Genomic DNA, 27,700 nt, shown 5'->3' on the forward strand with positions numbered 1-27,700 from the left:
AAACAGTGCGAGCTGACGTGCAGAATCATAACATCCTCTACGACTAAACTGTAATATTTACAACAATATCACGGAAAACATCAATGATTCAAATTAGTTGAAACATTTTAAATAGTTTGTTTGCAGTTGTCCTGTATCTTCTGTCTTATTTTTATTAGGCTACATACTATATGTGCATACATATATGGGGTTAATGGTCCTTTTTTCTGTCTTACTGACATAAAATCCATGAAAAGAGTACTTAAACTGTATGTCTGAGAAATTAACAGTCTCCTTCAAGAAGGGCAATGTACAGTGCGTGGCTATCAAAAAAAGCCTGCTTTATTTTGAAAGTAGCTGACAGGAAGTGACGCTGCCAGACGTTTACAGTCCACGGCACAGAGTGGACGGGGCTGATTGCGATGGCTGACCTGTCGTTGTATTTAACGAATGTCAACGTTTCCCTGGCACAAACTATGGATACTGATAAGGTTTGTCCGTGCGTTGTAACTTTAGCATGTTTCTGCGTTTATGAATGTAAAAAAGACGATTTTTTTAGGTTTGTGCCATTCTACTTCCTTAGCTTAGAAGCTAACAGTCAACAAACAAAAAGTAGCTCAAGGCAAGTTTATTTATACAGCACATTTTAACAACAAAGTGCTTCAAGCTAGTGAACACAAACATCTGTCTTAGATTGTAACTGATCTTAACTGAGCAGAGACGGTCAGTAAAATCAAAGTTGGAACTTAAAACGTCAATAAAAAACTTTGGAAGTTTCATATTATGCATAATATGTGACAGAATGCTTATGGCAATAAAAGACATAAAGAGCAAATTATTAATGGCCGTTTATTTAAAGTGGTGCCAGGAATGGCATCATGTATATGACTTGTCTGATGTATATTGTTTGCAGAGTCCAGGACGGGAGGCAGAGTTTGAGAGTGTGGAAATGGGGGACAGTTTGGACAAAAAGGTGAGAGTAAAAGTTCCCCGCAAAACCATCTACTTTGCCAGTGGAGAGACCATGGAGGAGTTCAGCACTGATGAAGAAGAGGAAGAGGAGGAACCTTTGAAGACGGATGTCATCACTGTCGATCCGGTATGCCGAGATCAAAAAGGCACAACATTCCTGTCAATTCTGTGCGGAGAAATACATATTCTCTTTCTTTATTTTAATCATATATAAATGTTTGATCACATTTAAAAAAAAATAATAATAATAAATAAATAAAAAAGTTTCCTTGCATGGATACAAGTCTCAAAGTATTCTGAAAAGAGCTCATTTACCAAGTAAAGGTGATGCTCCCAATCAATACTCCGCACTGCGGTTTTATCCTGCATCAACCCACCATAATCCTGCTAATCTGCTTAAGCTACTTATGAGTAGCTGAGAATAACTCTCTTCTGAAAAGATAATTATTGAATTGCTTATAACAAGACAGAGGTAGAGTTGTGCACAACCAGATTTTTCATAGTTATTTTGAATATAGTTTTTAATGCTTCTTAAGGCTTTGGCTTTCCTGTGGCATGGAAGTGAGTAGAAATGATTTCCCAAAATCATGCCACTTAGGAGACATTTCGAAGAGATTCAAGGAAGCTACTGACACCTGAAATTCAAATGAACAAAGCAGATGCTGTGAGGACTAACAGTCCGAGTCAGCACATGGGACACACAACAAAACCGCTGGGCTGTCCAATGTCCCAGTAGATGAGTCTTTTGACTTTTATTGAAGCTAAACAAGTAATTGTAGGTCAGCAAATATATTGTGTGCTCAAAATAATTTAGTGGATGCAAAAAAACAGTTTTGACTGTGAGGAAGACGCACTGCGTTGAAATAACAGTCCTTCTGCACCGTGATAAATTAACCTGAACTCTGAACACTTTTGAACATCTAAGGTCCTTCTCTGAGAGCACCAACCTGTGGAGTGGCTGAAGCGCACACATTTCCTTTCAACCTTGCCGATATATTTCTGCCTATTAAAAGAAAGTTTAGTTGTTTCTTGTCTAAATGTTGCCTAGTGCTTTTCTCATGTCAGATTTATGTTGCCTCTGTAAATAGTAAGATTTCTAGTGCCTGCACTTTTTGTGAAACTAGAGAAAACATTTACAAAGATTTAATGACTGTTATGGTTTTCTTCTTATATTTTTCAGTCTAAACTCACCTGGGGTCCATATTTCTGGTTCCAAACATGGAGAATGGCCACCTCAACTATAACAGGTAAATCACACTAGAAAGGACTTATACATGTTACCGGGTTCTTTCTAGTTGTGGAAAGTCTGAGATAGTTGGAGTTTTCCTGCTAATTTTATCGAACACATTTCATTGTTTTTGCTTACATGTGATCATGTGACTCGTGTGATCATTGTGTTTGAGGAACTGTCTTGTTTTGTGTTTCCTGTAGTGTGTGACTACATGGGAGAAAAACTAGCCTCTCTGTTTGGCATCACTACTCCTAAATATCAGTACGCCATCGATGAGTACTACCGCATGAAGAAAGAGGTAGGACACAGGAACATGTGACAATTTCATATATACAGTATATCATATATATATATATATATATATATATATATAACTTAAATAAAGGTACACCATTCAAGTTGTTCACGCAGCGAAGTTGCAACTGCCACAACTCTAAGACTCCCAAATTAAACTCTGAAATGTTTCACACACTGACGCGCTCCTGCAGGAGGACGAGGAAGAGGAGGAGAACCGTCTGTCTGAACTGGCGGAGCAGCGTTTTGCGGAGCAGCAGAGAAACGAGCAGGGCGATCCTCGTCCTGCCACGGTGGAGCAGCCAGGAGCGTCTGGAGCTTCTTTTGTAAATATTAGCTTCGACCTGGAACCCGAGTCTCCTGTCAACACTGCAGACACAAACAGAGTCCCGTCTCCCCTCCCCTCTTGAAAACTGACACACTAACAATCACATTTCTATCAGTTTGCAAAAAAAAACATAATTTACTTAGCTGTATAGTAAAATAATATGGTTATTTTTCTATGTTTTTTTATTTTTTTAAAAGCACAGGGACAAATTGAAAGGGCTGTTGAAGTGGCTGCACTTGCCTTACCTGTGAAATTTAATTTGTGTATAGTGTGAAGTCGTATGCAAGACTGAGACGCATCCATTAACTCAATGATGAAGGAACTGACAGTGGGGGTTAGTTTACTTTGACTTGACATCAGTTAAGAAAGTGAACAATCGCTATGTTCCACCCTTTAATGACAAACAGACATCAGTGTGCGCCAACTGCTCTCTGTCTCTGCCTGTCTTGTTTCTGTCATGACTTTCTGCACCTGACGTGCATTATCAAAGCTGGATCATTTTTGACTTTCAGCTACAAGAATAAACAGGGATTAAAGACTGTAGTGGCCAGAACTGGCGCATTGCACTGGGGAATATGTTGTAGCCTTCAATTCTACCTGTGCTGTGCTGTATGCTCATCTGCATACAGTCATTTGTAAATGTGTAATGCCTGATGTAGATTAACAGATTGCAGTGAAACCCTTCATACACATATTTAGAGTACACATACTTTTTTGTCTTTTTCAAGATTGTTTAAACTTATTTATGAACCAATACAAAGATTTACTGGAAAATGTATCTCAGAGTCTTTGAATTTCATCCAATTGAAACTTTATGTACAAGTTAAACTCTATATACTGAAGCTTATTATTAATCAAGCAGATTGCTATACCTCCCTGCTTGTTTAGAAGGACCCTGCAATTATTAAGGGTTGCTTGAATTCAAAGAACAAAAACAAACAAACAGTTGAGTCGTTGAAATTACAGTTCATATTGGCTTTCCCACCAGAGGGTTTATTTTTTAACCTCATACATGCAGGGTTACACATGGAATATGGTCATCAGATGCCACATATTTTCAAATGGTTATAAAATCATATTAATATGACCGCAATACTCTGGTATATTTGTTTCCCCCCACAGCCTAATATCGACATTCCTCGATTGGTTGTTTTAAAAATACTGATTTAAGAAATACAGACTAACTGCTAATGGTCTCATCCTGGTCACGGGAGATGGTAGAATTAAAACCTTCAGGTACTTTTGACTTAGTGACACATTGATAGACCTGAAAAAAAAACCAACCCTGTGTCTCTCGAAAGATGAACTTTGCCACTATGTGTCTGAAGAGTTCATGTAAGACTTGATATTGTGCAGCCAACAAAGATTTGGGAGCTGGGAAAAGCAGCAGTTTTTTGTTCAAATTGTAATCTATACAGACCTGAAAATAAACAAATATCTGCTCCTTGACTGTAATCAAATGTTAAAATGTTATTTACTTAAATTGGTTGAGAAACATAAATGGCTTGCTTCAAAGCATATTGACTTTCTTTCTGAAATAAAAAATTATTTGTCCAATATAAATGAAATATTATTCAGATGATCTACATTGATTTGAAAGCTGTCCACTCAGTTCTTCCACCTTCATGTGTGTGCAAGGGTTCATTCTTCAAGTGTCCTTTAAGTCCTGTTTCATGAGCGTACTGCTTTAACTGAGCTGTCAGAAATGTCATGTTGATGATCACTGTTACCCTCTGATGTTGGTCAATAAATCTGTCATTGAAGGATATTATTCATGTTTTATGTGTAAGAAGGGCCAATATATGCAAAACTTTATGATTCTGTACAAACTTATTTATATTCTTTAATAAACCTTTAAACTTCTAAAATGTTGCCTTCTTTGTTTGCACTATTGTCAATAACTTCACAAATGGTTTTATTCATCCCGACTCCACTTCACAGAACTACTGTGAAAACAAACCAGGCTGGCTGTAAAGCATGGCACACAAAGGAATTCTATCATGGCTATGAGGCTGCAGTGCACATTCTCTTTGCCTTTTTTTGACAGAAGCTGCAGATATAGAGTAATGACATTAATTAGGATCTGAAATATGTGAATCCAGTTTGCTCTCTCTCTTAGCAATGTTTTGATTCTCTACTTTTATCATAGAAAAAAAATCTGTCTCTCTTAACCTGCTTAGTATGCAACTCTACACAACAAACAAACAAACAAACAAACACACACACACACACACACACACACACACACACACACACACACACACACACACACACACACACACACACACACACACACACACACACACACACACACACACACACACACACACACACACACACACACACACACACACACACACACACACACACACACACACACTTCAGTGTATATTAAGATGTACTTGCTGCAGAATACTGTCGCCTTTTACAGAAAAAAAGATGCACTCGGTGAAAACCAAAATAGTTCTGGTGTCCAAATCATCAGGGTGAAAAATGCTGAAAAGTTCCTCATTTTCTGTTAATAAATATAGGAGTTTATTATTGTTAAATTTGACATTCAATCAGAAGTTAATGTTTGATTGCAATGGTTGTAATGAGATGGTACAACAAGGAAGCATTTAATTCAATGGTCAATGACAAGAAAATATTTTTACACTTTCTATACAGGGAAAAAAACGGAGAACAATAAAGGGATTAACAATAAGCACTATGTTTGACTTTTCTTCTTTGGACTTCAAACCAGCTCATTTTCTCATAAGATTCACCTCCTTCAGTTATTTCAATAGTCAACATCTGGTCCAACATGAACCAGCAGAGTCAGCAGTGTGTTGAGTCATTTTGGCTGTTTTTGTTTCAACAGGACTCTGGGAATGAAACTGTGACCTCCTGCTCACTGGAGTGTCTTCAGGTTTTCAGGTGTCATCGAGGTCCGCTGTGTTTCCGCTGTCGTTGTCGTTAGCGACCAGCACTTCTCTGTTCTCATAGGTCCAGAAGCCGTTGAGGTCGATCAAGATGCTTGTCACCGTATCGCCCTGGCAACTGTTTACCAAGTCCTGTAGAGTGATCTTATATGGGTCTTTAGGTTTCACCATGTCGAAGATCTCATCCTGCGGAGAGACAGGGATCACATGCTCATCATTTTTACCTTGAAGCAAACATTTGGTTAATAGTCTGCATAGTTTGGTTTTGAGAGACCAAAAAAAATGTATGTCTGTAAAACATACCTTAACATCCTCGAAGGAGACAGGCTCCTGACCATGGATTTTCATCTGCTCCTGAATGGCCTAATAATGCACACAACAAAATAAATAAATACACAAAACAACCTAACAATGCAACAAGTGTGCACAACTCGATGTAGTCATGTGCTCTAAGCTTCAAAAAATGAATACAAGCCAGGTTCTTAAGCTTATAGCCTTTTAACAGTCTTTTAACAGTCAAACGTATCACTCACTGTGAATAAAGGCTGTTTTGGCAGCACACTATCACTGACTTTGTCTGACACCTACCCTACAGCAGGGGTTCTAAACATTAAAATGATGGCAGTACTAGTGGTTAGTGTGAGCGCCCCATGTACGGTCTCTCTCTCCCTGGTTTCTGACTCTGTCCACTTTCCTATCTCTAGAAAAAAAAGCATAAAAAGCTCCCAAAAAACATTTAAAAAATACTATATAGAAAACAGTCGATCTTATAGATACTGGTCCTGTTAACTTTGTAGATCATATGGAGGCATCAGTATTAAAAACTCCTCCTCATTGGCCGATGCCCAGTCTGATAAGCAGTTTGCAAGGTTAGTGTGCTCATATGGGCAACCCAGGTTTCATTGATGTGCACCACCAGTGATTGATACACCTATTCACCTGCCCATCTGTCTGGTGATTGGCAGCTTGACTGCATTGAATGTGTCGAAATGTGGCTGCAAGCATGCACAACCGAAGTGCCCTTGAATGAAATCATAGTGCAGTGATTTAATTGACAAACACTAGACACTGAATCAACGCCCCACAATGACTTAAATTCTAAATGAGCTTTCAAAGTTTTTCACTTTTTTTTTCATGATGCATATTTGTAAAAAGTCTAACATCACACTTTGCCCAGTCTTGCTGTAAGACCAGACATGCAAACACGTTTTTAAATGCTTTCCAAGTGACTATTTCACTATAATGTTAGGCATGAGGTGTGCTCTGTATGTATGAGTTTATTTTAAAACCCTTGGTGAGTTTGTGGGAGAGATTTGGCGTTGGTACCCTGAAGAAATAGTTGAGTGAGAAGACGTTCAGGTATCCTTGATTCTCCATGTCCAGAAGTTTAAAAATGTACTGTAACGCTGCCGGCTCCTTCCTGTTTTCCAACGCCAGCACAAAGTCTAGATAGGTTTTATAGTCCTGAGAGGGAGGAAGAGAGACAACATGATGCAGCAATCCCCTGAGGAAATACCCTTGAAGAATGGCTTAAGACAAAACCCTTTCATTCAGTGTGGCTCTAAAGGACAAAGAGCAGCTGAAGATTCACCTCATGACTTTAAGTTGAACATTAACACATATGAGTAGGAAATAAAGAGAAAAACCTGAGTATGACACTTTAAAGATGATTATTTCAATGTAAATCTTCAATCATTTGACTGTATGCATCCCTGCAACTCTCCAGCCGGTGCTGTCACGGATCATACCATTTCTCCATCATAGGTGAGGCACTCCTGAAACACTCGGTCCAAGAAGACGGAGGTGAGAGTGGCCGTGCCGTAGCGTGAGAGCTCTTCTTTGCTCAGCATGCCGTTGTGATCCTTATCCAGGTTTAGATATTGGCCTGTTGACACACCAAATTGAAAAGAACAAAGTAATAAAACACACATCCATGTGCAGGTTAACTTCATTTTTATTGAACCAGAATCTACTCTGCATATACTGATTAAATGAATTCACACACACACACACACACACACACACACACACACACACACACACACACACACACACACACACACACACACACACACACACACACACACACACACACACACACACACACACACACACACACACACACTTCCTCACCGTAGACTCTGAGGGCTGAAGGGGCTGAGAACCAGTTGGACTCCTGACTCTCTTTAGACAGTTCTTCATCTCTCAGCTAGAAGCACAGAGGCGGGGGATAAGAGAGCGTGAGAGAGTCATACTCAACCACTAATGTTGTCATGTTGAACCAGTTTATGGAGGTACAAGGTAGAAGAACAGCATTTATCCATGGTACAGAGACTATTTACACATCATGCATGACTTAACCTGCAATACATCGACACTCATCTTGATATCAGAGCATAAAACCTTGTGAAAAGTTAAAAAAGGAACGTGACTAAAAGTTCAAGAAATGTTGAGTAAATAATACCTCCAATAAGTCATCCAGAAAACTGCAGGCCAATATATCCTGGATTTTTATCTTTCCTAAGAAAAAAACAAACAAACTCAGTGAAAAGGAAAGTAGGGGGGATACTTAATCCAGTCTCTATTTATCTGAGTTTATAACATGATGTGAAAATCATCTGCAGTTGTTGCCGTCGTTCTCTGTGTCTTGGAGGAACATGTCTGCCAAGTCTGTTTTTGAGACTGAGATGGAGGTCCTGAAAAAACAGCAAGCTATTCAAGCTTGTGCCTGCAGTCTATCATAATTTGTATTCAATAATTAATAATGAGCAGAAGTAACTCATCCCATTCAAACGCATTCATACGCCGCAGAAGCAGCTGGAGCAATTCAATGTTAAGTGTCCTGAGCCACAGATGCCCTGTTTTAAAATATATGAAACTAAATTTGTAGAGTTATTATTATAAATTATGAAAGTTATTATTAAAGTTTTATCTGTATTGACAAACTTGATTACACTTTGATATGGGTTAATGGACATTTAATGCACAGATACAGGAAGCTATGACTGGTAATTTAGTCTCACCTGTCCTGAGAGGGTCGAGGAAGAAAAAGAACTTGCGAACAGCCGTGCAGACGTAGAAAGAGTAGAAGGACTTCTCAAGTCCGTCTAATTGTGGCAAAGTGGGGATCAGCTCCAGGATGTAGTTCTCCAAATCCTGCACAGAATAAAGTGTCAGCATTACAAACTGTGATTCTGCTTGCAGTTGCTCTTTCCTTTACAGAGTGGTTGCTGATGCTCACCGACTCTCTGAGGTGGCCCTGTCCTGCGACGTCGTACAGACTCAGACCGATCCTGGTCTGATGGAGCCACACTAGATGTACAAAGACAATAAGCATGAGCAACTTTCAGAGACTAGCTTTTTATGCAGATGAGTAAAAACTAGAAAATACTTAAAAAAACAAAAATTACCAAAGAGATATCTTAATGCAAGCTGAGTTTAGAAAAGGGTTTAGGTTGGCTGATGAAGAGCCTTCATGACTTTCTGTTTTTAAACTTCTTTTTGCTAGTTAACGTTTGATTTGACAGATGTCTGTGCTCTTTAATTATGAAGAGTCTACCTTTCCTCATGACGTAGTTGAAGAACTGCATGATGGAGATTCTGCCATAGGGGTCGCTGTGGAGCAGCTTGGCATACACTCTGGCTGTAAAGAATTTACTGAAGGAAATAAAGCAGATCAGAGAAAAAACCCAGTTACTCTTCTTGAGGTTACTGTGAAAACAGATCTAAGCATCTGATCATGTGCTTTTAGAACCGGCCTTCCCTTTGGAACAGAATTAATATGGCTAGATTTCTCTCCTTTGACAAAGTAACAAATCAATTATGTTTGAAAATTCAAACCCTTAAAACCTGACAACGTGACATATAGTTAAATCTCTACTTCCTGGTTTAGGAGTTCATGGAGAGTGCATTCATGTTCAAGTGCAATCAGAATGTATTTGTTCATGCCTGACCTGAATAAACAGTTTTACTGGCACATTGACGGTAGCTGGATATTTAAATCACATGTTGCACAAGGGGACTTTTTTCAGATCAACCTTTGATCAAGCATGAATCCTTGGCACAAAAATAAGAAGACACTGTTTTTTTTTTTACCATAACCGTGCTGTAACCAGTAAACCTTTCCTTCCTGTTACTTACTTGCACTTTGGCCCGGCCTTCTCTCCCACTTGCAGAAAGGCTTCATAGCTGATCATGGCCTCTTCCCCGCTCACTGGAGGAACCTGGTGCTTGTCCAACAGAAACCAAAGATTCTACAGAAAACAAGAAAAGGCAACAGATTAGATGACTCAAATAACAAAAAAGAGCAACATAACAGCGGCCTTACTTGTGCAGAAAGGTGACTTTATGTTGTGTCAGACTTCTTTTATCTGTGCTATTCACCTGCAGCTCCTCATTATCCAGCAGCTCTCTGCTCTTTCTCTGGAGGAAGACAGCTCTGGATTCCTCTCTCAGCTTCTGTAGCAAAGTTTCATCCTCTGCTGGTAGCTGCAGAACAACAACACCCCAACCACCATCATCATCATCACTACCATCATCATCATCATATGAAACTATTGAGTTATCTTAATTGTGCACATCTTCATCTTTAATCAGCAGGGCTTTCTGCCAGCACTATCTACCCTGCTGGCAGGCGATAACAACCATGAAAATAATGCAAAAAAAAATAGGTTAGGGTGCTACAGACATGGTGCGATCACATACTGTAGTTTGTCCAACAGAGTGCGCCCTGACTCCATACTATACAATCCTTTCAGTTCAGTGTGAAGCACATGTGTGAGGGTTATAGTTTGGTGAAAAAGGGGTCAACACTAGATTGTCTTTTAATCTTAAAAATCATTTAACACGTTTTTTTTTAAGGAAGCACTGATCCAGATTCCTTTGACTTATCAAAATTGGTTCACAATCCAAAAATGTAATTTTTGTTTCCAGCTCAAAAAGTTATGATCGCCATAATGTTTAATACTTTGACAAGTTTTAATACCACTTTTTATAAGAATACAATCCCTGTTGTTCTAATGATCGAAAGTATTGTAGACAATCGAAACTCCATACGTCTAGTTGTACTTTTTTCCAAATGTTGCCGTGAGTAAAAGAGAGAGCACTGTCTGAGTACACAAGGTTTCAGATGTGATGCATTATGCATTTCTGCATATTAGACAATGTGCAGGAGTTTGCTTGCACTTTTGGTAAATACCCAGCATCAACCAAAGGATGGGTTAAAGGGATACTTCACCCATTTACATGAAGCTGTGCATCATTAGAAACATGGTAGTAGTGTTGAATGGTCGTGAATCCAGCCCTCATTTTGCCCTGAGACGAGAAAAATATGTTTTTCTTTGCCTGAAAGTTTTCTTCATGTGATGCAATGTGACGCTTTTTGCATCACATGAAGAAAACTTTCAAGCAAAGAAAAACATATTTGAATGAGGGCTGGATTCACGACTACTACCATGTTTCTAATGATACACAGCTTCGTGTAAATGGGAGAAGTATCCCTTTAAATCTCTAATACTCTTTTACACCAATATCAATCTCAATGATCTACTTCGTCTGGCTATTGCAAAAAGCAAACTAGCAATCATGTCCAACCACTTAACTTCATAACATGCCAGTGTTATTATCACAACTGTTTTTCATACTAAGTGGTTAAAGTAAGCCTGTGTGTTGTTAAGTCTTCTAAAAAAGAAGTGATAACACATTCATAATTATGTCTCAGAGATAGCGGGGAGAGACTGTTGTACTTGTGTTTCTGTTGGGTCATTGTGCCCACTACTTTTTTGTCTTTTATGGTTGGAGGTGGTTTGTTTTTGTATTGTAAAAACAAACTAATAATAAAAACTTAAGTCACAAAAAAAGAAGTGATAACATATTGCACTTTTAAGTTAAATCAAATACATTCTGCAGAGAAGGTGATTGTGTAAACCCACAACAGCCGCCCGATTGACAGAACAAATGTGTGAATGTTGTTATAAGTGAGGGTGATTCAGGCTGAATGTCATCTGAGTCGGTTTGAATCCCAGTGTGGACTTTTGCAAGAGGCCCTTGAAAAAGAGCGTTCTAATCCTTAATAGGATTTCTCCTCGATTAATAAATTAAATATAATGAATTGACACAGTAGACTAGTTTATACAGGAATTGCCGTCATAAGGTTTTACATAGAGCAGCGGTGTAGTGCAGGGCATACACGGGGTGCCATACCCACTTAATGTTCAGGCTCCACCCACTCTAAATCCCATCTGATTCAACTGATTGATTGATTCAGTAGTTTGCTGCCTTTTTTCCTAGTATGGTGAAGGAGGCTACTAGTCAATCAGAGACAGAACTAACTAACTATATGTGCTTGAATAGTCTCACATTCATCTTTAGCCAGCACTACACTGCTGACACAAAGTACAGTATGCTATAGCACAACGCTATGTTGAATTTAAGTCATGTATGCAGAAGGATACCCTGTAGTAGAATCGTGGGATGTTTTTGTAGGACTTGTCTCTGTCGCCTCCTCCCTTCCACTCTGTGTAATATTTGGTGAACAAATCCGTTTCTTCCGCTTTCTTTTCCTCGTCGCTTCTCTCGTCTGTACATTAACAAGGATAATAAAAAAACATCTTCGTATTAGTGACGTTTAAACAAGTGATCATTCCGAGTAAGCTAAAACTTAGCTATAGCTAACAGTATAAAGTTGGAGTCACTTTTACCTTGTTTAGAGTTTGTTAACCTCCTTTTTAACACGTCTGACCAGTGAGGCTGTTGTTCTTTAGCCATTACTAATTTAATTTACTTTACTTTATCTTTCTAAATCAACCATATATACGACACTAAAACAGTTGAAACTAGTCAATATAGTCTCTGTATTAGGAAGTTTCTGAATGAATTTGATTTCCGGTTTGACATTTTCTTTTTCAAAACAAGAGCACTGTATTTATGAACAACCCCATAAACAGCAGTAATGTATATGCTCAAGGCACAACACAGAGACTACAGATAAATTATATTGAATAGTAGTTTCCAAAACTCTTGATTTTCTTATTTCTTTAACTTCAACCAACTATGTATTTTTTTCTAATGCAGTTCTTCCGGGGTTTTTTTGCGCTAACCTTCATAAACTTTACGCTGCACAAAAGCGTACCTGTCGAGTGTTGATGACGTCAGATTTGCGACTCGAGTCATGCCTGTATTTGTGTTTAAGTTTTGACAATTAAGTTATTTGCAGTGATAGAAGCTATTTCTGTGATTTATGTTTACAGCCAAGGGTAATTGTGAGCCGCGTACAAATCATCTCGAAGCTATCGCGACAGAAATCGTTATCTTTTGTTATAAAGGCATTTTCAAACACCAAGGTTAACGAGCTGGCTTGATTCAAACACATGACAGAAAGTGTTTTTATTTATAAATTCAGTTTATATCCAGTATGTAAGCTATGAAACAAGCTAGATATTAAGCTTGTAATCGTTAAAGTGTAATCTTTCATTTACTTTAATTTTTAAATAATCAGTCTGAACATGGGCTCTCCTCTCATATTGAAGCTGAGAATATTATTGACAGCCTTTCCTAACCAGGGTAGTTCAGCTTTAATAATACCAAAGTCGTCTGTGTGTAAGCCATCACAGCTGCCTCTTTCTGTTCGTTTCTTGTGCACAAGAGATCCTAACCCAAAGCTGAATGGACGACAGGCAGACACAAAACACAGTGGACAGGTGAAAACAAGTAAAAGCAGGAAAGAGGGATCATGGAGTGATGGTGGGATGGGAAGAGGTAAAACATCTACTATTCGGCAGAGGCCTATCTTCCCTAAATCTGTGTTTGCTGCTGGGACAGCGAAGAGGACTGCAGAGATGTTGATGAAAAAATCAGCTTTGGCCTCTAAGGATAAGGATCGACATGCAGTAGAGTCTGAAGGGACAAAAAGTCGAAGAGCAGGTAGGTCATGCTTGTACTACATTGGTTGGTGTACTTTTACACTGAGGAAATGTTATTTTCTGCAGCAAATGGAACAGCTCAAATGAGACTGGAGGGGAAATCCATGTGCAGTTATATGCTTTTTAGGCCCTCTCAATAAACACTCGGATGACAGAAAATGTTGATTAATAATGTGTTTCTATCTGAATGCACTTAAAAAGTGTTGGGTTAGGGTTAGGGCTAACCCTAATGACTGTTTCCTTGTCTCCTGTATAATTGTTTTACAGGGAAGATGCAGCCTCCTGACCGGCCGCTCTCTGCTCCTGAGTGGAAGCAGATGAAGGAGTCTTTGGGTCATTCAGAACGCTTTGGCATCCAGATGATGAATGTGCTTTTTACGTCTGGGGCAGATCTTGATATTGCCAAGTGAGAGAAGGACTTGTGTGTCTGTGATTTTCTCCGGATCTTGTTGTCTTCACAGGTTTTTTTTGTCCAAATTGTTTAAATCCCAAACTCTGTCATTTTGAAATTCTTGGTGAAGCAGTAGTTTAAAGGCTAAGGAGGTAAATTGAAGGTAAATTAATTAATAATTTATGCTGCACATATGTTCTAAACCTCTCTAACACAGATCCCTGCTGACTTTTGTCGCCATGGAAACGGGGACGCTGTCCTATGAGCTGCTACTAAGGTACTTGACGCTCTGTGTGAGTGGCGGCCATGACAACGAGGTGTTTGATGTCTATGACATTATGAAAGAAAGTTTCCCTTCTCTGGAAACGGGAGCCTCCAGCCTCTTTATCAAATCCTTCTGCAGGACAGCAAGGTGGAGGGAGGCTGTCAACATCCTGCACGAGCTCAAGAAGGTGAAGGATGTTCTGAATTATACTTCAAATAATCTAACTCAACAACATCACAAAAAATGACATAAATTCTCTATCATAAACTGTGTTTTACGACTTTTAGGTATTTTCCCCATCACAGCGCAATTACAGTGATGTAATCTCAGCAGCCATGTTACACTGTGACACGACCACTGCCTGGGCTCTTTATGATGAGTTAATAGCAAAGGGTCTGAGCCCAATTCAGGAGACCTGGGAAGCTTTGTTTAAGGGCCATAGCTCCACTGATAAAGAAAACGAGAAGGACATACAAGTTATGTCTCAGTCTGAGATCCAGAGAAGGTTGCTGGGGATTCTGCTCTACATGAGGAACAACCAGATCTACCCACAACACAGCCTGGCCAACAGCATCAAGACCTGGTTTGAGAGGTAGAAGAACTATGGCTTACAATACTGAAACTAAATCTTACCTCTGTACAATACATAAAGTCTCTCTATTTCATTGATTCAGGAGCATCAACGCTCTGAAGTTTGGCAAAGTCTTTTAGTATCATTTAAGTTGTCAGAAAAAACTTTTATATGTACAAAAAACAAGTAAATTCAAAAATCACCATGTTAAATTACTCAGTCTTTTGAAATATAAAGTTAAAATTGGTGCTTTTGAATTCATACTGTGCTAACACGGAGTGGAAATAATTGGTATGATCTGATGTGTCTTCATTTTGTAGGGATTCCAAATAAATGTCTTATTATTTTTATTCGCATAAGCCCCTCACTCCTAATGTGTTCACCTCCATGTCCTCAGCCTCACAGGAGAGAAATGGACCGGGAGTTGGACCAATGCCACCCCAAAGTAATAATACACTTTTCAGCAGTCTTCATAGCAGTTTATAGATTATAATCCATCGTTGTGAATGCATCAAGGTGTTTGTGCTAGGTGTGTACATATGTCATGTTCATATGTTTGTGTGTGTTTAGGGGTGTGTGTAGTTGTTGTGGGTCTGCACTCGAGTCCATCCAGCTGACTTCTGACGAGTACCATCAGCTAAAAGACAGAGTGATGTCTGACATCATCGAAGGAAGCGATGTTTTTTACAAGACTACACCAGAGGTACACACACACACACACACACACACACACACACACACACACACACACACACACACGCACACAAACTAACAATTTCTAGAACATTTTTTTGCCAAGAAAATTACATATGTGTGGTTTGATGGGCAGACAGCTTCTACCATAAGAATATGGGAGTTTATATTATTGTATTATTTTTATTCTTATAGTTTAGTTTTCATCTTTAAGCTGTATGCACCTTTAATAGCCAGGAGTAAGTACTCATCACTTTATCTTGTGTCTGTGTTTGGACACAGCAAACACACAATATCTTTATTGATTTCATCACGAGAAAATAATTAAAACCAGGTTATTCGCTTGTATTACTCGTAGAAATAAACATCAGTAACCTCAAGTTGATAATCATTCCTGCACTGTGCCATAGTTTGCACGTGTTTCTCAGTTGTTCCAAGTCTGGGGGAGTTTGTCAGTGGAGCAGTTAAATTTAGGGGATTTCCAGCATGAGGAGCACCATGTGAATCTGGTCCAGAACTACCTCCCACCACGGAGACAGCCCAGAGGAGGCAGCCAGACTGTTTCACGTGACTTAATTAAGTCCCAATTTCAAAAATAAGAAGCATTATAAGGGCAAGCAGAGGGCGTCAGACAACAGTGAAGTAAAAGAAGAAGAAGGGGAAGAACAGCTGTTTTTGTCTGTTTGTGCTGATTATATATCTAGCAGCTTTACATGTTGTGTTTGTGTGCACAGATTATTATTATAAACTTTATTTGTAAAGGGACCATGTGCAATATTAAACATAAATGCCATTTAATGTATTGCACCAGATTTAGCTCAGAGCTAGTTTACATCTGCAGTCCCTCGGTTACAATTAAAACCTAACATAGTAATACAAAATATATATATATATTTTTAAAAAAAGCCAACATTTGTCCTTTGTCATCTAACAGATCAGCCTTAACAAATAAATAAAGAGAAACATGATTGCTGGCCAAAACAAATGGGCTCATTGCTGCTGCTGCAGTTCAAACATTTAATTGTTGCAGTGTGTTCCAAAAAAAATAGTAAAGTTTACTCTTTTTCAAACGTCTTCACATTTTAGAAATTACAACTCTGAACTCACCACTAAGAAAATTTAACATGACCATACCGGGAATGTATTACAAATGCCAAAATCATTCAGAGACATCACAATGTTAGACGCTTTATGTTATCTGTAAATAATTCTGCTGCTTCTCGTAGTCATTCTTTAATATTCCGTTGTTTGCAGTTGGGATGAAATAATTTCAAAAAGAGCACAGATATTTTATACGTGAATATATATAGGAAGAAGATAGGCCTGCACAGACGCACAAGTGCCACAAAAAGTTTGAAATGATCACAACGTTTAGACCAGAAGTCTTCTTCTTCGACACGTTGTGATCAATAAAAACGTTTTGTGGCATTTGAGCATGTGTCTCCTGTCGTCTTCTTAAGTCTTCCGATTTTTCACTGCCCTGCGCCCTGGTGTGTGTATAACTACCATACCTCCTTTTTCTTTTTACAAGAATATGAATTAACTTCAGTCCTGTAGCTTTGTCAATAATTCTTTGAGGACAACATGGAGGAAGAGTTTCACCTAATAGACACATTTAAAGGATGTCTGTTATTCTGTAGAGATGCCATAAATATAAAGAATATGAAATGTATAATCAAAATACAGTGGTTAGAAACTGAAATGACTAAAGGATAAACTCAACAGGAAGTTCCTATTGCAGTGTTTGGAATGAAAAAATAGAGTGTAAATATAACCTTTCCTAAAGTGATTTAAGTATCTTGTTTTACTGACTTTGTAAGTGTCAGTGTTAATGTTGTGGAATAGTCTTTAGAGAACACGGGTTTACCCTGTGTAAAAATGGTACATGAATGGCACTGTTAGCCTATTTATGCAGGTGCTAATGTGTATCTGTGTGTGTGCCTGTGTCTTTGTGTGTCTTTGTGTGTGTGTGTGTGTGTGTGTGTGTGTGTGTGTGTGTGTGTGTTTGTTTTAAGCAGTCATATAATCCACAGCAGCACAATGAGCTGGTTTCACATATCAGCTCTGGAAAGTCCCTGGATAATTATACTGGACTATTCTCTCTGTGACTCTCTCTTCCTCCAACTCCTGTTCTCATTCTTTTTTTTTTTTTTTGTTCTTACATTTTATTTTTACTTTTTTCGTAACTCGTTACTACACTAATCTCCGCACAGCAATCAGTCATCTAACAATATTTCTGTCATTTCTTTTGCCCCAAACTCAAAACGCACATCTCCCCCATCTCAAAACCAGCCTCCTCTGTGAAACTAAACCTTCTTATTGGCGTGGGATACATTTAATGCTTTAATTTATAATGCATGTAAATTTCCATCAGAGGAGGAATATTAAACTTTTTGTTTTACATTTTAACCGTCATGTGTTTTTTGTGTGTGCATGAAAGTATGCAACGCAGATAAGTTTCAAGTCCAGGGGGATTCACAGTAACCTATTTTCACACTGCTGCTATCGAAAAGTGAAAGTACCAACAAGGAGGCCTATTCAAAGCTTTCCTGTTACGCTCAGAAGCTGTAACATCGGATTTTAAACATTGTCTGGAACAGAGCTCTAATTGAAGCCTCCTTTTTCTCCGCAGACAACAAAGAAGAATTCAACAAAATGTAATTTGACCATTCACAGTCGTTTAACGGTTGTAGGAAGACTTAAATCAGGTTTAAAAATACATTGAACTCTTTCCGTATATTGGCCTTTTTAAGACAAATTTAGAACAAGTATTGGACTGTGGAAATAAAATGTAGGACACATTATACAGCTGAGCATCCACTGATAGTCACTGCATTTTATGAACTCAGACAGAATATTACATTTGATCAACCATATATTAGCCATGTTCTCAAAAGCTATAAAATTTTATCATGTGACAAGTCCATTATCTGTAGCAGTCAGTTGGCCCTCTGCCATCTCAGTAACAAGGAAGAAAGCCGGAGAGATCTTTTACGGGCAGGCCTTTAATCAGTTAGCGAGAAAAGTGTTGAATCATCCATCCAGCCAGTCTAGTCATAGGTGGAGTTTATGTAGCTGAGCACAAAAAGGAACGAGGCCCTGATGCTGTTAAGAGTTTTGCCTGTTCATTTTCAGCACTATATGTATTCATTAAAACACAAATTTCCCATTTGAGTGAAAATTAGAAAGTCTACCAATTCACCCAAATCTACTTAGATGTGTTTGTGTTTGTCTTTTACTGTATTAAGTACAGCCACACAATGCTTATGTTAGCATTTAGCCACACACGGCCTTAAAGAGCATATTGCTGGACAATGCACTGTTCTTGTAATGTTAGTGCAATGTAAAAATCTCTTCCAATTCTTGTTACATTTCTAGGAGAAGCCTCCATTAAAGCCCGCTCCTTTAAAGTCACCTAAGCCTTTTTGGTGAACTAACTAAAGGCAGGTGTAAAATCAGAAGTTCATGGCCAATATGGCACAGTATCCAGGTGTAATTTAACTTCTCTTTATCTTTTAACCAGATACTGACTAATCAGTTTCACTATGTTTGTCTCTCTGTGAACGTGTTTTCAGGAGTTGGAGAGGTTCAAGGCATTTGTGAAGAAGAAGCCCGCTTTTGATATCGTTGTGGATGGACTTAACGTGGCGAATGTCAACAAGGACAAAAGCAAGTTGTCAGAGACGGTGAGACAAAACTGTTTTATAAAGAGATGAAATCTTTAAAGGGGTCACCATAACCAATCTCCACACGTGCATGGAGCTTTTAAGTCTTTACTGGTTTCTTCATATTTAAATGTCTTTGCAACTCAGGTGTTTTTTGCTGGTTGCGTTATGACTTGGAGGTGTCTTTTTAACCGGCAAATAACTGATTATAATAACGCCTAGCCCACTGGTTCAGACACATCTGTCTGTCTGTGAGGAAGTGTGTGTGTGTGTGTGTTTGTGTATGTGTGTGTGGGTATGTCTCTGTCTGCTATCACTGTTTTTTTTCTGCATGTCTTTCCGTTTGTTTTGTGGCTTCGAGACAAAGGAAAGTACTAACAGACTAATCTATTTACTTATCTTGTCATCTATTTTATAGACGGGCCACATATTACACTATAAAAATGCATGCAAAGAAGGTTGAAATTTACATCAGGGCCACTTTTATTCAAATGTTGTTAAGAATAAAATAAGAGGTAGAAATAACAAAAGAAAATACCTAGTAAAGTAAACATGGACGCTATAAATCCTCTGAGGCTGTACAAAGCAAGATCAGGCTTTGAGAAAATATAACAACAGCATGCTGACACCCTCACAATGACAATGCTTGCTTGTTCTAGTTCTTACTATGTTCAACATCTTAGTTCAGCAAGTTAGCATATTTATTGTTGCTCAATACAGAAGAGGCTGATGGATTTTTCTTACACTTTGTCATCAATATTTGATGATAGTATTGCCGGTATAAAAGAACGTAGAGGGTCACTAATGTTGTTAACACTCAGCATGAACTTAAATCAAATGAAATGTTCGTGGCAGTCCATACAGTAAATATCGAGGTTCGGTTGAGCGTGACAGAGGAAAGGTAAGATGATTACCAAAGACATGAGGCGTCTTCCACTTTGACTACACATCAGTACAAATCTTCAGTCCAATCCATCAGGAGATTGACTGACTGAGTAACACCCTTTGCAATCAATACATAAATCTCACTAGCATGGCTTTAAAACTACATACAGCACATAAATCTTGAAATGCGCTTCATTGCATAATCCATTTGAAAAACAAACAGTTGTTCACCATGTGCCTTCTTTGTTAATATTTAAAGACATAAAAATAGTTTTGTTAGGCAACTTATAAAACACATTTAATTTTTTACCTCTAATGTTTATATTCATAATGTTGTATGATCTGTCACGCACAACCTGTGGTTTATCAGATTTTAGGTATGGGGAAGAAGATTATTGACACTGGCTTTTAGACAGAACAAAGTGTTGTTAGATTTTCTTTTGCTTAATTTATACATAAATCTTTTGTGTATGCATGTGTGTGTGTTTCAGTTGTTGGCAGTGGTGTCAGAGCTGCAGCATCAGGGCCACTCTGTACTGGTGCTGGGGAGGAAACACATGCTGCGGCCCTCCAGATCATGGGAGAGACACAACATGGACATGATCAGGCAGAAAGCACATTGCTTTTTTACGGACAATATGTAAGCAGCCGAAGATTGAAAGAAATGTACAGAAATAGCACACACTTGGAAAAACAAATGCTACTCAGTCTATTTGCAGTAAATGCTTCAGGAGAAAAATTAAAAAAAAAGAAAAAGAAATCCCATATTTTCATAATATCTTCAATTGAAAATTAAACAAAAGTGAATGTAAAATAAATCTACGTGCCTCTTAATTGTACAAGACTCGAAGAAAAATGTCACCACATGTAGGAGGCTGATTGATAGAATAAACCAAAAAATTCATGAATTCATGTTTTGCACAAAGTTCTGTGCCTCTTACTTATCTCAGCCTTTTTTGTATGTCTGTCAGCTCAGAAGATGACCCTTTCTTGCTGTATGCCACTTTGCATTCTGGGAACCACTGTAAGTTTGTGAGCAGGGACCTGATGAGGGACCACAAGGCTTGCCTGCCAGATGGAGCCACAAGACGGCTCTTCTTCAAATGGCAGAGAGGCCACCAGCTGGTTGTGGATGGATTTGTAACATTGGGCAGGAGAGTTCGATTTCAGGTGAGGAAGAGGAACTTGAGGGGAGGAGGATAGAGAGGTTGCTAATAAGACATCATTTAACTGTGTTAATGTTTGTGTCTTGTGTGTTTAGAGTATTACCAGCTATGACACCATCATTCAGTCTACAGCTGACTCGTGGCACCTTCCTTACGATGACACAGATGACAGGTGCACCTATGAAGTACCGCAGCGATGGCTCTGCCTCATCAAAAACAAATAACATAAGCAACTAAAATGTATTATGCTTTAAACAAACTGTCAGGCCGTAAATAAAATGTGTTCTACAAACAAGCAAATTGGTCTCTCCTCTTTAATTAAATGTCGATCCATCGGAAAATAAAAATGTGCTTTGCCCTTTTGTCAAAATAAAAACTAAAGAAAAAAAGATTTATCATCACAGTGCAACAGGAACAGGAGCTGGTTGTAACCATGGACACGAATTGAAGCTGCGTGGTTGACCCGGATATGAGGATTCGAACTTATACGTCACATCCGGAGTAAAGCTTTGCCATGTTTTGCATCTCATTTTAGTTTCATCTTCTAGTCAGCGTCTGTTTACCTTCCTTAATTTCAAACCGTCATGTCTCGAGGGTCAAGTGCAGGGTTTGACCGCCATATCACCATCTTCTCTCCGGAGGGAAGACTTTACCAAGTCGGTGAGTGATGGAAGAGAAGAACAAAAGTCTACATGCTCTGTCATCATTACAGGCTAACAGGCTAACATTAGCCTGCAGCTAATAGCTCTTTCATGTTCCAGTGTCATGTAGACATGAATTTACTGAAGTGAAATGTGATATTGTTGGAATAAATAATAAACAAATGCTATTAACCCCTCCAACACACAAATTGTTGAGTTGCTGTTGTGCTAGCTACTCTAGCTAGCTAAACGTAGCTCTATCCTACTTTACTATTATTGAGTTAAATGTTTAAGACGTGGAATAACAATAACTTGTCCGAAGATTATAACCTGTTAGTTGAATTGGCTGCTCTGTGGTTTACATACATCTTTACCTCTCAATATAATCACACAGAAACTTCATTTATTCTCTGTTGAACAGAATCTTTGTGTGAACGGTCAAAATAAATACACAGCATAACTTTCAAATGTGCACCTGTACCCGGAGGTTAAGCACAATTATTTAATTATAGTTTCAGTACTGGCACATTATGACAATATTAGGTCAACTAGAACTACATTTATTCTTTTTTACAACTCCCAATAGGACTGTTATTCCTTCATCAAAAATAAACCTGGCTCTGACGGATTCTTGGATCCCTTTTTAAACTCCTGTAAGACAAGGTTTTCTTTGTCTAAAGACAGAGTGTATCAGAGTATATTGTGTCATACCACCAAAAGTAATGTCAACCAGAATGGTTCAAAATTAAAGATCCTGGATACTTACACTTCCTCTGACTGTGTTTCTCCTTCTATCTTTCCACAGAGTATGCTTTCAAGGCCATCAACCAGGGAGGATTGACGTCTGTTGCGGTCAGAGGAAAGGACTGTGTTGTGATGGTCACACAAAAGAAAGTCCCAGTCAGTATACATTACAAAGTCATAGACGTTTTTGTAACTGTGTCTTCACAAGGCATGCGGTCACCTTCCACTGTTACCATTATGGTTGTTGCGTTACTGGCGTGAGGAAGTGGTGTCTACATTTCTCTGTTAAAAATCTCTTTGTTTGTCTTGTGTTTTTCCAGGACAAGCTGTTGGATGCTTTGACAGTCACACATCTGTTTAGAATTACAGAAAACATTGGCTGTGTTATGACCGGCATGACTGGTAAGCAATGTCTAGTATATCTGATGTTCTGATGCATAACTGAAAACCCAATGTTTAAGCCATTCCCAACAAATTCCCATGGCCCTTTTGTTCCCTATAATCTTGATCTTAGGTATTTTTAGTGCTTTGGCTAATGGCTAAAAAATATTCCAAAGTGAGGGACAATCATCCTGTTGTCTCATGGATGTGTTAAAATAAAGAACAATTTTGCATCAATGACAGTTGTATGATATTCTCTGATAATTGTGTGCATTCTTAAATCATTTTTAATGGAATGCTTTTTTTTAATCTGTAGCTGACAGCCGGTCTCAGGTGCAGAGAGCACGTTATGAAGCAGCTAACTGGATGTATAAGTACGGCTATGAGATACCTGTGGACATGTTGTGCAAACGCATGGCAGACATCTCCCAAGTCTACACCCAAAACGCAGAGATGAGGCCACTGGGCTGCTGTGAGTATTGTGTGTTTGTGCATGTCCAGAGATCACTCGTCATTTTAAACAGTCCCAAGATGTTAAAAAATGTTTGGAATAATTTCTATCTGCTTCCAAATGATTAAAAATATGTTTCTTGACCAGAGCTGGTAATGTATGACTTCTTAAATATCTACACAGAGTCATTGGAGCCAGATTTTGGATTTTGGCACAAAATATCCACCTTTTGCAGTTCCATCTCATTATCTTGTATCATTGCAAACTGATATTGGTTAAGCTCTTAAACAAGGTTGGAAAAGTGATGATGGATCCACAGGACAATTAAATCAAGCATTGATTCTAGTTGTTTTGAAAAGTGTGATTTAACTTTTAGAGCTCGACACAATCCAACCCAGATGTTTAAACAAAAACTCTCTTTGTTCCCTCTGCCCTCTTACCTCCTTCCAGGTATGATGGTGGTTGGGCTGGATGAAGAGATGGGTCCGCAGCTTTACAAGTGTGATCCAGCTGGTTATTACTGTGGCTTTAAGGCCACTGCAGCAGGAGTCAAACAGACTGAGGCCACCAGCTTCCTAGAGAAGAAACTCAAGAAGAAGCTTGATTTGACCTATGAGCACACTATAGAGGTAGAGGTCTTCATTTTTTTTGCATATTGTTATCATGATATTCTATTCATATTGTCCACATTGCAAAACAATCCCAGCGCTGATGGAGTTTTAGGAATGTCATAGGATTGCTTTGGCAGTTTCTGGGGGGCTCTTCATGCCTTTATTATAGAGACAGGACAAGGTCAGATAAGAGAGAGGGAGAGTGAAGAATAGAGCTGCAGCTATCGAATATTTTAGTAATCGAGTATTCTATCGAATATCCCGTCGATTAATCGAGTAATCGAATAAATCATACTTTTGCTTAATTAAGGTTTAACTCGTCTTGGGTCGTCCCTACAAACCTGCTTCTTTGCAGTTACCATGGAAACGCCTGCTTGTTACAGCCAACCACCTCTGCTCTACAGCTGCTGATGATGCTCACCATATTACTGACAGGGTCCCAAATTCACTTTCTGATTCACTGGTCAAGGCGGCAGGTAGATGAAAAATACAGGCTAAACACGTTTTAATGGCTGAAATAGCAAATAGTGTTTTGTGTAGCCGACGCATCTGTACATTTAACTGAGAAAGCATTATGTTCTGTTGAATCAATCACAGAATCAATTATTATATGTCAGATAAGGAAATTGAGAAACTTTAAATACATATTTGCTAAATTATTACTCCACAAACAAGTTCTGTGTTGATTTAGCTTTGAAGACATTAGACATTTCATATAATCAGCCTGTATATTGTTAAAAGTGTATCTCTGTCTGCTCCTGCAGCGCGCTCACAGACTACAGAGACCAGAGACGCGTCTATGACAGAGACTGTGAGAGGACGTTGCTATCGTTATGTTAGCTGAGACTACAGAGACAATAGACGTGTCTATGACAGAGACTGTGAGAGGACGTTGCTATCGTTATGTTAGCTGCAAACACGGAGAGAGTGAGCGGAGAAAAGCCGACCGTTTGACCGGATCACGTGTTCACGACTCGGTCGTATGGATCACGGATCAACTGTGTGCTGACTAAAAGTTAAAAGGGGCACGCCGCACTCGCGTGTGCGTGCGTGTGTGTCCGTGTGTGCGCGCGTGTGTGTGTGCGTGTTAGCGCTGTGTGTAAGAGAGAGGAGCAGGTAGCTGCAGCTACATTAAACGTGTTTTATACTCATACCAAAGTTTTGATGACGCAAAAAAAAAAAAAAACTTAACGAAGCCTCGAAGCAGCGAAAATTCCTCGATGAATTTTTGTAATCGAATTATTCGAGTTATTCGAGGAATCGTTTCAGCTCTAGTGAAGAATAACATGCAGGAAAGGAGCCACAGGTGTTTTAGCCACAGCTACTTTTCTTTAAGATAAAATGTTAACGTATTAGCTGTTCCCCTTAACTTTCTATAAAGATGACAATAAAGTGTAAACAGCCATAAACAAACACTGACATGCGCCTCATTGGTGTAAGCATAAAATGACATCACTCTGTTATCAATGACACACATCTCTTAGATATTCATACATTGTATATAAATGCTTAAATGCTGTTTGTAAATGGGTCTACCTTTCAGGTGTTAGTTCATGTGCCACTGTCCTGCTTTTTACCACAAACTCCCTGTATTGTCTCAAACAGACTGCTATCTCTTGCCTGTCAACTGTTCTGTCCATCGACTTCAAGCCCTCAGAGCTGGAGGTGGGAGTCATTACGAAACAGGAATCTCGATTCAAGTGAGTACCTTTCTGTTAATAATCACAGCAACAGCTGCTAACAGATGAATTATTTTACTGACCGGCCGCTGCTGTTAAAATGTTTCGAATAAAATAGAGCCTGTGTAGTATTTTGAGACACATATGACACCCTTTTGTAGAGATAAGCTCACCCATTACTGATGCAGCGCAGTGCAGATGAAAATGTAAACTGTTAACTCGTGTTTGTGTTTCAGGATTCTGTCAGAGGCTGAGATTGATGTTCATCTGGTGGCTTTATCCGAGAGAGAGTGAGGAAAGTTTGACAACAGTACTTTAAAAAAGGAACGTGAACAGAAACGCACAGAAAGGTTTTGTCTAAAAAGAAACAGAAACATAAACAAGTTGGTATCGCCTCGTTCAGAGGAGACGAGACCAAAACAAAACAGATCAACAATGATCTTTTGCCATTTTGCCAGGTGGCGCTGGCTCTTACCCCGACTCCATCCTCTCCTGTCGCAGCCAGGATCTCCCTGGTTGTCATTGTCCTAATATTGACCTCTACTTTTTGTCCTTGTCCCCAAAATGAGAAAGATGCTGGACATTCAATTCAACAATATAAAGATGCAGCTACGGTCACAGTTTCTGCTATGAAAGGAGCTGAACTACAGCACACAGTCTTTTTACCTCTTTCTCAGCCAGGACTTGGTGCAGCTTCTTGAGTCACTGTATTGAAACAGTGCTTCCACTCTTCACTCAGGGCTGCCACGTGTGTATCTCATTTCAGTCTCCTCCCTCTCCTGTATTACGTGTGCTCTGATGTAATTTGTGATAACTCAAAGAAACAGCTGTGGGAATTCTCCAATTTTCCAGTGCCGATCATCACTGTCACTACTCCTGCAGAGATCAGCTCAGGTCCACATCAATAAGGAATCTCTCTCTCTTTTTCTTTTCATCCTCTTTGTGTTTGAATCCCCCTCCCGTTATCTACATCTGCTGTACATAACTACACTTCTAATAAACAATGTTTTTATTGAACACTAACGTTATTTTTCATTTTTAAGCTTGTGCATAGTTGGATGTAGTACAAGTTACACATTAATAATTTGGGTGACCAGGAATGTCTTGAAGTGCTGATATCCTCACAGCAGTTCCATGACGGCTCAGTTATTTGGACGTGTTGCCTGTCACTGAACCCAAAGCATTGCGTGCATTCTTCTAAATTGGGATAGTCTTAGGAAGGTGAAAATACACCTGTGTATGCATTTACTACAATCTCTGAGCAATTTAAGATCATGGCAGAAAGCACTACTTTTTCTGCAAACAGAAAATAAAAGCATTTTACTTTCAGCATTTTTTATTCTGTGGCATGAAAGTGAATGCCACAATATTCAAATACTGCTATTTTTTAAAATACCCATAATTTGTATTTTGTCAGTGTGTAAACACGCTAAGCAGGTTCATGATCGGCTGTTTTTTGGGTGCAAATCTGCTTCAGTATGTAATCATGAATTTCACACTGATGTTTAATGGTCTTTATCTTGGTTTTGAGCAAAAACTCCCTTCATGTTCTGCCCTGAAGTTACTGAAACATCCTGTTATTCGGCGGAGATTCCCTTCTTTGGAGCAATGAGAGGCAGGAATGTCATGAACAGCTGAGTGTTCTGTTCCTGGGAATTTCCTGTCCTTCCATCAAAGCCCCACCCATGAAAAAAAACCAACTTCCTGATTTAGACAACTAAGCAATCCGCCTCATTCTACCCAGAAAAGAAAACCTCCCTTTGCCTCTCTTATCTCTTTCTGCCACAGACACGCACACAAAGCACTGAGGAACTGTGTAGCAAGCTCTGACTGCAGGCCGCCAGTTCCTCATTCAGCGGAGACGTGTTGCCGAGTTATTAATCCTTTCCTGCGTGACATGGATCATACAAAAA

The 27,700-nt window shown here is 38.9% G+C and overlaps 4 protein-coding genes across 4 annotated transcripts; 3 read left to right on the top strand and 1 right to left on the bottom strand.

Annotated features, from left to right (window-relative positions):
* Positions 1 to 341: 341 nt before the first annotated feature.
* On the top strand, positions 342 to 4,672 carry fam177a1 (family with sequence similarity 177 member A1). Its single transcript, XM_079369015.1, has 5 exons — positions 342 to 470; positions 893 to 1,078; positions 2,132 to 2,198; positions 2,383 to 2,480; positions 2,671 to 4,672. The coding sequence occupies exons 1-5, from the start codon at positions 402 to 404 to the stop codon at positions 2,884 to 2,886; spliced, it is 636 nt and encodes a 211-aa protein (XP_079225141.1). The 5' UTR covers positions 342 to 401; the 3' UTR covers positions 2,887 to 4,672.
* Positions 4,673 to 5,315: 643 nt separating this feature from the next.
* On the bottom strand, positions 5,316 to 12,788 carry ppp2r3c (protein phosphatase 2, regulatory subunit B'', gamma). The gene is made up of 13 exons (XM_079369437.1): positions 12,424 to 12,788; positions 12,178 to 12,302; positions 10,109 to 10,213; positions 9,866 to 9,978; positions 9,285 to 9,382; positions 8,967 to 9,037; positions 8,749 to 8,881; positions 8,190 to 8,245; positions 7,859 to 7,934; positions 7,474 to 7,610; positions 7,052 to 7,189; positions 6,029 to 6,088; positions 5,316 to 5,911 (listed from the first exon to the last, which is right to left on the bottom strand). The coding sequence occupies exons 1-13, from the start codon at positions 12,488 to 12,490 to the stop codon at positions 5,717 to 5,719; spliced, it is 1,374 nt and encodes a 457-aa protein (XP_079225563.1). The 5' UTR covers positions 12,491 to 12,788; the 3' UTR covers positions 5,316 to 5,716.
* A 55-nt stretch (positions 12,789 to 12,843) lies between these two features.
* Positions 12,844 to 21,932, top strand: prorp (protein only RNase P catalytic subunit). The gene is made up of 10 exons (XM_079369436.1): positions 12,844 to 13,645; positions 13,912 to 14,050; positions 14,253 to 14,487; positions 14,588 to 14,892; positions 15,269 to 15,316; positions 15,442 to 15,574; positions 19,140 to 19,250; positions 20,606 to 20,754; positions 21,086 to 21,284; positions 21,376 to 21,932. Exons 1-10 carry the CDS (start codon positions 13,228 to 13,230, stop codon positions 21,502 to 21,504), a joined length of 1,866 nt encoding a protein of 621 aa, XP_079225562.1. The 5' UTR covers positions 12,844 to 13,227; the 3' UTR covers positions 21,505 to 21,932.
* Positions 21,799 to 26,810, top strand: psma6a (proteasome 20S subunit alpha 6a). The gene is made up of 7 exons (XM_079369438.1): positions 21,799 to 21,940; positions 22,727 to 22,821; positions 22,986 to 23,067; positions 23,363 to 23,518; positions 23,948 to 24,126; positions 25,714 to 25,808; positions 26,024 to 26,810. The coding sequence occupies exons 1-7, from the start codon at positions 21,865 to 21,867 to the stop codon at positions 26,079 to 26,081; spliced, it is 741 nt and encodes a 246-aa protein (XP_079225564.1). The 5' UTR covers positions 21,799 to 21,864; the 3' UTR covers positions 26,082 to 26,810.
* The last annotated feature ends 890 nt before the right edge of the window (positions 26,811 to 27,700 follow it).

Source organism: Symphodus melops (genome assembly GCF_947650265.1).
Source record: "Symphodus melops genome assembly, chromosome: 19".
Classification (NCBI taxonomy): Eukaryota; Metazoa; Chordata; class Actinopteri; order Labriformes; family Labridae; genus Symphodus; species Symphodus melops.